The 9,962-nt window shown below is 58.8% G+C and overlaps 1 protein-coding gene across 2 annotated transcripts; it reads right to left on the reverse strand.

Moving 5' to 3' along the window:
- Positions 1–4,245: 4,245 nt before the first annotated feature.
- On the reverse strand, positions 4,246–7,932 carry REEP4 (receptor accessory protein 4). Of its 2 annotated transcripts, XM_016141607.2 has the most exons (8): positions 7,435–7,466; positions 6,542–6,614; positions 6,078–6,154; positions 5,868–5,988; positions 5,318–5,431; positions 4,800–4,935; positions 4,530–4,669; positions 4,246–4,439 (listed from the first exon to the last, which is right to left on the reverse strand). In XM_016141607.2, the coding sequence occupies exons 1-8, from the start codon at positions 7,464–7,466 to the stop codon at positions 4,374–4,376; spliced, it is 759 nt and encodes a 252-aa protein (XP_015997093.2). In that variant the 3' UTR covers positions 4,246–4,373. The 2 variants fall into 2 exon arrangements, with proteins under 2 accessions (XP_015997093.2, XP_036089842.1); XM_036233949.1 differs by lacking the exons at positions 4,246–4,439; positions 4,800–4,935 and having other exon boundaries at positions 4,580–4,669; positions 7,435–7,932.
- Between the last annotated feature and the right edge of the window lie 2,030 nt (positions 7,933–9,962).

Consider the following 9,962-nt stretch of genomic DNA (forward strand, 5'->3'; position numbering starts at 1 on the left):
TCAGGACCTTCTGCCTAGCAACTCCAGCTCTGGCCCCCAGGATTTCTGAGGCAGCGGGCATCATCCTCTTGCCAGGCTTCTATCCCCTACCCAGCTACTGGGCATCCTAGTCCCTGAAGATGGGCAAAGGACAAGGGGCAAGGGCTGGAGTGCTCATCTCCTCAACCCCCTCAAGGGTAGGGCAGTGCCAGCCAATACTCCCCGACTCAACTCCTGGGCCAGGGCTGTATTGAAACAAGGGACCACATTGCCACGGCACAGCGGTGGGGTGGGGGTGGGCCGTGCATATGGAGGTCAGCGTCGGGGAGGAGGACCAAGACTTGGAGGGGCTACAGGCCGGGAGGGGCTGAGAGGCAGGGAGAGAGAGGAGAGAGGTCCAAGGGATGATGAAGTGGTGGGGGGGGGGAGGGACTTAGAGGCAATGGAGAAGTCCTCAGAGGCAGGCCAGGTGGATGGGGAGGCTGAGGAGTAAGACCAGGGCCCAAACCAAGCGGGGCCGGGACACGGGCCAAGCAGAGGTGTGTGTTTCCGGGGAGGCCGGCCTAGGCCGCTTTATCTCCTTACCCAGGGCCCGGCATGGAGCCTGGCACATCTGTGCTCCGGGCCAGTTGGAAGGGCGGCCCAGCCCTGATCCTGCCTTGGGAAGCGGTGGGCACACTAGTGGCTAATGGAAGGCTGGGGGCCGTGGGCAAGCCGAAGCACAGCTTAGCCTTCGCCTAGCGGCCAGACCAGAGAGGGCGAAGCCCGAGCCAGGAGCCCCATGGAGAGGGCGGCAGTGCTGGCAGATGCCTAGGGGTCCTCAGGGGGACAGGGCGGGCTCTGAGGGAAGCTCTGCCCACACCCCGTGTCCCGGCCTCAGGAGCGCGGGAGCGTTGGGCCCGGGAATGCCCCCAGAACTCGGAATTCTCCTCCCCCTGTCCTCTCTGGTCCCGGATGTCTTGGAGCCCATAGACCTGCAGCAGCCATTCTCCAAACGTGTGTCACAGAGACCCTGGCATTGTTCAAGGCTCTGTGATGGGCACCAAAGAGACTCAGGGCACAAAGACAAAAGCGTGACCATCCCCGTCCTGGAGATTTACTCACTCGCGCACTTGTCATTTTACCAGCAAACACTCGCCGAGGCCTCCGAGGTGCCAGGCCCTGTGCCGGACACTGTGGGGTGACTCCTGGAGTCAGGCATGTGAATGACTACGAGGCACTCCTAGTCCCACCCTGGGGACGTCGGTGGATGGGGCGGGGGCTTCATGGAGGAGGTGATGCTCGAGCTCAGAGGTTAGAGAGTAAGTGGGCATTTACTCCCAAGCCACACGTGGACAACAATGTTTCCCTTTGGCTAAATCACCATTTGTTCCGGCTGAGACACAAAAGTAGATATGACGCAGTCTGTTCTTGATGAGGTTACAGTCCAGGGAGGGAGAAAAGACAATGTGCTCAAGGCAAAAACGGAAGTCAGCGCAGGAACAGAGTCGGCATGGTCTGGATGAGCACTCGTCTCCAAGGGAGCAGGGGGAGTGGTTCCAGAGGGCTTCCTGGGGGTCGCGAGGCCTGAGTGGGCTTCAAAGGGCTAATAGGACAGTGGATGGGGTGGAGGAAGAAGTGCATGTCAGGGTCACAGCATGGAGCCATGCGACAGTCCAGGCTGACGGAGGTGGGGAACTCGGAGCAATTTGGGTGTAGGGGAGGCCAGCTGGGAGGGGAGGGGAGACCAATGGGCACAGCACAGCCCGGGCTGTCATGTGCCGAGGGTGAGCAGATCGGAGATCAGGAGCCTTAGGAACTCAAGGAGAGGTTGGCATGTCAGGGAAGGCTTCTTGGAGGAAATAGGTCTGTAAGGAAGGCCAATACCAGGTGGGGAAAAAAGATTGGATGGCCGGGGATTCATTCAGTAGAGCAAAGGCCTGGAGGCCGATGCCAGAATGAATGTGATGAGCTCAGGAGACGGAAATAGGAGCAACGAGGCTGAAGGCGAGAGTCGTGGGGCCACTGGGCCAGCGAGGAGGCTGGGGGGGAAGGTAGGGATCATGGACCCAAGACGGCATCACCATTCAGTCCAGGGGCCTAAGTGATTCTGCTGCTCACTCTAGGGCTCCATCCTAGGAACAAGGGCCGGCGAAGCCCAGGTCCCATGGCAGCTCCCCGGCCCCTGACAATGTCGGGCCTCCCTGCAGCTCCCCCTCCCTTAGAGTTTTTGCTTCGTTTCGCCCCGTTCATCACATGCTCACTCCCGTTTCGTTCCCTCAATTCAGAAGTGTGGATCCTGCCATTCCTCCTTTACTAAGGCCACATCTGGGCAGGCTTGCATCAGGAGACGGGGCCCAATCCATGGGGAGCACAGCTGCTTTACCTCTCCGGGTCTCAGTGTTTCCATCTGTAAAAATGGATGTAACCCTTGACAGGCATTTCAGGAGGACTCAAGGGAATCATCTCTGTGAAGCACCCAGCACAAGGTCAGGTGTACGCCAATGTTCGACAAATGTAGTCTCCTTCTTGCTTCCCAGACAAGAAACGTCTCCTTTGCTTTAGTCCGGCACAGCAGTTAAGTACACTCACTCCGGAGTCAGACAGCCTGGTTCAATGCCCGATTCTTCCACTTACTAGCTCTGTGACCTTGGGCAAATTACTTGGCCTCTCGGTGTCCGGTTTCCCATTTATAAAATGGAGAGTATAATAATAGTACATACCTCATGAAATTGTTGTTAGGATTAAATTAATATATGTCACGTGCCTAGAGCAGCACCTGCTGGGGGGTCACGTTCCAGGTGCTATAGCCATTACTAGGCTCTGCATCGCTAGTATCTGGCAACATGCACAGTACCTGCTAGATGCTCAGTAAAGGTTTTCTGAATGAATAAATGAAAAAGATAAGGCTACACCATGATGCAAGGGAACACCAAGAGACTAAGTCACTGAACACCAAGATGTGAGGCGCTAAATCACACTGGCAGATTAAGTGCCTCCCCCAAATAAAACCCAGATAATCCCCACACCAAGAGTTAATCCACGCTCCTCATGTCACTCTGGGTTACCCCCCATCTCCCCTCTTCCCACCCAACACTCTCGCTCACCTCTTTGCTTAATCAAAAGCAAGAAGGAAGAGCAGGCATGGGGGTGGGAGGGGGGAGTGGCTCTGGGTGAGACCAGCACCCAGGAGCAGGAGAGGACAGAGCCTGACTGGCTGTCCCGGGATTAGGGTAGGGGATGGAGTGGAGCCAACCCAGGCACAGAGCCTGAGTGGCAGAACACAGGAGACTGCATGGACAGAGCAGGCTGAGGCCCAATGACCATGAGCAGCAGGGAAAGCCATCGGAGGCCAGGCCAGAGTCCGCACAGTCCCTCCAACCAGCCGGGCGGCCAGTCCCCTGCAGGGCAAGGCTCTGGCCAGCCTCCGAACTCCACCCTCCTTGACCTGGAAGCTGGGGGCAGCCCAGACCCTGGCGGCTGCTGCCCTCTCGCGGCCACTCCGCAGAGGTGCAATACTCTCAATGTCATCTGAGTGTTTTAAGGAACTCGGTGCCCCTGAGCTGCCTGGAGATCCCTGCAGGCCCGTGGGGAAAGTGGGCCTCCCAGGCATAACCTGTACATGGCGCCACCAATGCCCGACCCCAGATCATTGTGTTGTCCTGGCCCCCGCAACACCTTCACGCCCACTGGCCTCTCTGCCCATCATACAATGCGTCTTCCAGGCAAGACCAATCCCACCTCCTCCTGACTCGTCTTCTTAGACTCTAACGTCCCTCGGGGCTAGTCCCCCACTCTCCCCTCTGTGTTCTCAGGGATTCCCAAGGGCTTTCTGTGATGGCACTTGCCACATCATAGTTATTTGTCAATGGCTGTCTCCTCCAAAAGACTAGGCCCCTCTGGCAGTCTGTCTCTTCTTCGGCCCTCCTCCTGGGCTGTTTAATAATATGTGCTATGAGGACTAGGGATAAAAACCAGGAGTAAGAGAAGATTTTTACGTATTTGTTTATTAAAACTTGCACAAACCTGACCTCATTCACCAACACAAAACACACGACCAGGACACACACACCAGGCCTTGGAGAAGGCTGTCAAGTACTTTGAAGGACAGGGAGGAATGAACACAGCTGTGTGGGCTTTGGTTTCATTCGCAAGGGTTTAGGGAGGGCTCTGGTCCCACCCCTGCGCAGGTAGAGGAATGAGAAAGGCAATAAATAGAACCCTGGGCCCGCTTGCTTTGGTACGTTGTAGGTCGTCTCTGTGCATGGCCCTGGCAGCACCTGCCCCTGGCCATTAACCAACAGCAGGAGCCAGGAGGGCAGAGCCTGGGGGGGCTGGCGCAGCCAGAGCGCCCTTCTGAACAGCCCTGAGGGCCCCGCAGGACACGAGGTAAGACTGCGCAGGTTGCGTCGGCCCTAACTGCCCACGTCTGAGGGCACGGTCTTCTTCCTCGTCCGGACCTTCAGGGAGCGTGAGGTGCCCTGTGGGAGAGAGCACGGCACACCGTGAGGAGCCCGGGCTGACGAGCCCGGGTCGCCGCCTCCCTTGCGCCTCCCTCGCGCCTCACTGACCTCCCGCACTGGCGGCTTTCTCTTGATCACACGTAGGCTCTGGCTGCGGCTCAGGGCCTTCTCTCGGGGCCGCGGCTGGGGCACTGCCTCTGTATCCGACCAACACTCGTCCTCGGTGTCACTGTCCCCTGCTCGGTACCCTGCGTGGAGGAGAGGAAGGCCGGGGAGGCAAAGTCGGGCACTCACAAAGCTGAACCCCGCGGGGAAGACACAGCCTGCACGCAGACGCCATCCCTCGCGGGACGGCCCTGGGTCCCTCTGCCTGCTCACCGATGGGTGGCCTGCGGCGGGGCACCTGGTCCTCCAGGTAGAGGGGATCCTGGTAGGTCGGGGCAGAGGCATCGGGGATGGAGCTCAGGTCCTGCATGGAGAAGCTGCGGAGCCTTCCGGCCAGCGCGCCCTGACTCTGCAAGAAAGGGAGAGCAGCTGCATCCCCTGGGGGAGGGGGCAGGGCTCCCAGCAGGAAGGGGCCTCAGCCAGGGCAGCTGCCCAGGATGGTCAACAGCTGACCTACAGGTGAACTGAAAGCGACCCGGCTACCTTCGAGCCCGGGGTCTTCGTGGCACCAACAGGACACGTAAAGCAGAGAGAGCAGGAGCAGCCGGTGTCAGGGCCAGGAAAGTGTGCACTTCCAGCTCCATGCTCTTGCCAACGACCCACCTGTCACCTCTCACCACTATGCCCTGACACAGACAGATGTTATTGCTTGGCTCCCGGACAGAGAGCTAGACTTGCCCAAAAAGCACTGAGGGGATGTGGGGGCTACTGGATGGCTGGGGTCCCCGCACCTTGGTGGCAGCCTGCACAGCGGCTGTCGCGGCGATGTTGAGGCCCCGCTTCCCAAAGCTGAGCACTGTCTCATAGCTGCGCTCCTTGGCTTGCACGATGCAGGTGTCGATCTCCTGCAGACGAGGGCAGAGAGAGCTTAGGGGACGGCCCGAGTCACTCCTCCTCTGCAGACCCAGAGGAGCCACTGAGTGTCATGCCTCCCAGCCCACCTGTACCCGCAATGGGCCCCAAACCACACCAAGAGCGGACCCTCTCACCCACCCACTCCCCTATTCCCAAACCTCAGTGAAAGGCCATGTTCCAGCCTCCCCCCACCATCCCAGACCAACTTCTAGCTGACGTTACGCCCTCTCAAAAAGCCACTCATCTGTGCCCCCATTTGATTGCCCCAAAAGAGGAAGAAGGTTAGGCTCTGTCAAAGTCCCACTGCTAAACAGCAGCAGGACTGGGACTAGAAACAGGTGTCCCCCAGTGTCCTGGACTCTGAGTTCGGGGCTCTTTCCCTCACACCCACCCCTACGCTTCCCTCCGTGCCTCCCCCTGGGGTACCTTCTCATGTCGGGACAAGGACGGGTGGACGAATTTGCGGTAAAGCAGGCTGGCCCCCTTGGTGTAGGGTGAGAGCAGCCACAGCACGAAGGCCATCTTGATCTCGTAGTAGAATGGGAACCTGTCAGAGCACAAGTGTCAAGGTCAGCCAGGGAGCAGGTCAAGCGTGGTCCATACCTTCCCACAGCCCACAAAGCCTTGTACCCATACCAGGAAATAAAGATGTCTGTGAAGGTCTCCGCTGCCATGAAGAGGGCAAAGACGATCCAGTACATCATCCACCGGACCTGGGGGTGCAGGGAGGTCAGAGGCCAGCAGCTGAGCCTGCAGAGTCAACACACCTGTCCCGGGCTGACCCAGCTCTGAGATGCCAGAGAGCCTGTCCCACTGCATTCCCTGGCACCTGGATGGCCCTAGAGAGCTGCCTCTGAGAAAAAGCCACTCATTCCTGTTCCCACCCCCAGTGGGCTTGACCCACAATGCCCTGCACAGGCACCCCAATAGCTTATCCTCCCGCCACTCCCTCTCTGCTCAGGATCCAACAGCAGATTACGCCCGTGGAGGAGGCGGAGGCCAGCAAAGACCCTCCCCGCCTTGCCAAGTCATACCATACCCCCCAAGGCTACTGTCCCACCCCACCTGAGCCAAGCCTTCCTGCCAACCCCTACGCTCACATATTCACGAATGTTCTTAGTCTTCACAGCCTTGTAGGAAGCATAAGCTGGGTACAGCATCCCAAACACCAGCCTGGAAGAGCAAGCCAGAAAGCAGAGGAGGAGTGTGAGGGGCACTGTGCCCCTGCATCCCCCCACCGCTGGCCACCTCCACCACGGGTGTGAGGTGACAGTGACTACCCTGTTCTTCCCGCTTGGCTTGCACAACCTGCATCTGAGTCAGTGCCCTGGAGGCCACCTCCCCACCCTGCTGTTTACAAACATCCCAACCCTGCCCAGACCTGCGCAGTGGCCCATGGGCGCAGGATAGAGCCAGAGCACACACAGCCGCTCAACACGGTGGGTGGGACGCAGGCTTGTGAGCTGTTGGGAGCACTAAGCTGTCCCCTCCCATGGACATGCAGTTAGGCCCAGGGCCACCAGACCTGGCACTGCCAGGCTGCAGACAGGGATATTCAAGCCAAGTACTAAGTATTGAAGGGTGATGAGTAGGACAGAGTGGGGAGGTGAGGCCAGGGTGGTGAGTCATGTGACCGCTCTGATGGGAAACAGACACCTGGATTCTCCGCCCACAACAAGCCTCAACACCTTGTGTTTTTGACAAGGGGCTTATGGCAAGCCAGTGGTCCTCCACTCCACGCACCTGTACGCACTGCGTGTGCGTGCGAGAGGGGTCGCCATCAGCCAAGGAGGCTTTGGGGGCTATGAGGAAAAGCCCGCGGTGCCAGATACCGCGTGCAGGCCCGCAGATCCGTTAACCCTTGGCGGTGAGTGTTGGGAGGGTTGGCGTGAAGGAACTCACAAAGTCCCCTTTCCCACCTGACGTTCCTAGCTTCCACCCCGGCGACAGGCTGGCACCCGGGGAGTGGGGGTGTGAGAGTGGCCATACTCACACCACTAGGCGACAGATCATCCAGGACACCATCTTGCAGCCTCAGGGGCGAAGGGAGACCTCCAAGAAGACAGTCTGAGAGGTGCTCACGCGGGGCTGAGATGGGGGAATTAGCGGAGGTGCGGGAACCGGACTGGCACTCCGGCTGCGCCTTGGCGAAGGCGGAGCCCGCCGCCCCCTAACGCCGCAGTGCGGGGAGACCAGCCGGCTGGAGCGAGGAGGCCCGCACACCGAGAAACCGACTCGGGGCCGGCGGCGGCGGGCGCGCTCTTCCGCCCTGCCGCGCCGCTCGGGCGGTTACGGTTGTGACCTGCACTTCCTGCAGCAGAGGACCGGGCTGGTGGTCCTCGCCGCCGCTTCGCCGCGGGCCTCGGGCCAGGGGTGGCGGGTCGTGGCCTTCTCTGGAGCTAGTGCCCTGGGTCTTAGGGCACTTAGCCTCCGGCATCAGCCTGGGGGCGGAGTTTGCAACTCACTTGAAAGTTGCACGGAACTGAGATCTGCCCAACCCCGGGGCTCCGGCGTGCGGCGCAGGCGCAGTGCGGCCCGGAGGGGGCGGGGCGAGGTCGGGGAGGCGAGCAGCCGGCCCGCCCCTTAAAGGGGCGGTGCGCCGCCGACTCGCAGGTGGGACGCGTCCGTACAACTGAGGTCCAATTCCGAGATCAAGGGGTGGGCAGCGGCAACAACAACAACAAAAAGGTGAGGGGAGGGGAGGAGCAAAGGAAGGAGATTTGGCCTCCGGAGTTTCGGGGCTCTTCACTGGCTCTCCCCTACGCGTTGTTTTCCCCTCTGTAAAACGGAAAGGGCACGAGATGCGCGTATTTTCCCGTTGGAGGCTCAGGCGCAAGCTGGAAGAAGGCTTGGCTGAGCGCCAGCGTATCCAGGGCTTGCTCTGTGTCAGGACCCCAGGAAGGCCTCAAAGATGCCGAGCTGACTAGAGGGGCAGTGGGGAGGAAGTGGGGAGAGGGAACCTGAGGGACTCATCACCCGGAAGAGCGGGCTTCAGGAGCTGACTTCTCTCTGGATGTCTTGCCAGAGCATTCGGGGCCTGGGCAGGCTGATTGCTCGGATTTGACAGATTCTGGGCAGAGCCCACAGCCCTCCGTGCCTTCTTCACCAGAAGTTTGAAATTCCACCTGTTCCAGTGAGCCAAGAACACAGATATCCCGGAGAGCTCTATAATGTCGCTGGTTGCCTTTTTGTAGCGCGCTTTTTGTGCCTAGGGTCTTGATTTTTACAAAGATCCTTCCCCCCCCCCCCATTTAGGAAATATGCTCAGTGATGAAAAGTCATTTGCCCAACATCACCTGGTGGCATTTGTTGCTGGTTGGATAAATGCTTGCCCTGATCAGTCTTCTGCTGGTGGCTTTGGGAGGGGACAGGGAATGCAAATGCTCCTCTGGAAGGGAGGTGGGAGGCTCAAAAGAGAAGGCAAACTCTGCTGCTTCTACAACTTTCCACGTGGTGTTGCATTCAGTGTACCTCTCCTGCTTAGCGCTTCCTTCTTACCTCTAAAAATGAGAATCACAGCATCCCCCTAACCCTGCACGGCCTCCCCTCTGCCTCACAGGGACAGCAGAGCTGCCCAGAGCTGTGGGGGCAGGAAGTGGGCCATCATTACTTTTTATTAGAGCCATAGTTAACACCCACTGCCCCTCAAAAGGATAGAATAAGTAATGATGGGGGCCAGGGAAAGGAGGCTTCTTGGGAATGAATGAAAACACATTGTGATTATACTTAATTATCATCAATTTTATTGGTGTTGCTGGGTGTGAGAGCTAGAAGTGAAACCGGCCTGTAGGAGAAGATCCCCCGAGGCCCTGCTGCCTTCTTCTCTCTGCCTAACCATCCCCTCACCTGGGCCTAGCTCCCACCTGCATTGGAGGAATAAGAAACGCTAAAGGTTGGTGTCCCACCATCGGTCCCTAGGCATAGTCCTTGGAGTAGAAGCATGTGACTGATTGACTAGGGGACCAGCTCAGGAGGAGCAGGGTGGGAGTTGGGGTTGCAGAAGAGGGAAGGGATGTCCATTCTTTGGGAGGTAAGGTTACCTGGGCTTACTGTGAATCTGTGAACCTCGGGCCCTTTGGTACCTGCGACAGAACCGCCTTCTCCCCGCCAGCTGCCTTCCGGAGTCACGAGCCTGACTTCAGCATTGCAAGCCTTTCTCTAACCCCACAAATGGGAAAAGCTTCCCTGTTCTCACTCTGAGCCCTCCCAGCTGTGATGATCTCTCACATGCACACTCCTGGTCCTGATGACCGTGCTTGGGAAATCTAAGGGGCAAGGTGTCAGACTGCTCAGAGCCTAGCATGGAGGGACATGAGGCTGGCAGCTGGGAGTGTCGCCCTCCTCAGCTCTGGCGGAGTGAGTGGACTCTGCCTCTCACAGCCTTTGGTCTTTAGCTATTGACACAGTCACCTGGTTACAGTGGGTTGCTAAGCAGCTCTCTGGACACATAGATGACCCCAGGGCAGGTGACCAGGCTGGCATACAGCAGGCTCCACTCCCATGTGCAGAGGGCGAGCATTC

This window comes from Rousettus aegyptiacus, unplaced genomic scaffold, assembly GCF_014176215.1.
Source record: "Rousettus aegyptiacus isolate mRouAeg1 unplaced genomic scaffold, mRouAeg1.p scaffold_m13_p_16, whole genome shotgun sequence".
Classification (NCBI taxonomy): domain Eukaryota; kingdom Metazoa; phylum Chordata; class Mammalia; order Chiroptera; family Pteropodidae; genus Rousettus; species Rousettus aegyptiacus.

What these genes read in the sequence shown, in the direction of transcription:
- REEP4 (XM_016141607.2), bottom strand. Translation starts at nt 7,466, where the DNA reads ATGGTGTCCTGGATGATCTGTCGCCTAGTGGT. An exon ending in CCTTGTCCCGACATGAGAAG is followed by an intron (nt 5,432 to 5,867) that starts GTACCCCAGGGG and finishes CCTCGTCTGCAG; the next exon opens with GAGATCGACACCTGCATCGT. An exon ending in GAAAGCCGCCAGTGCGGGAG is followed by an intron (nt 4,440 to 4,529) that starts GTCAGTGAGGCG and finishes TCTCTCCCACAG; the next exon opens with GGCACCTCACGCTCCCTGAA.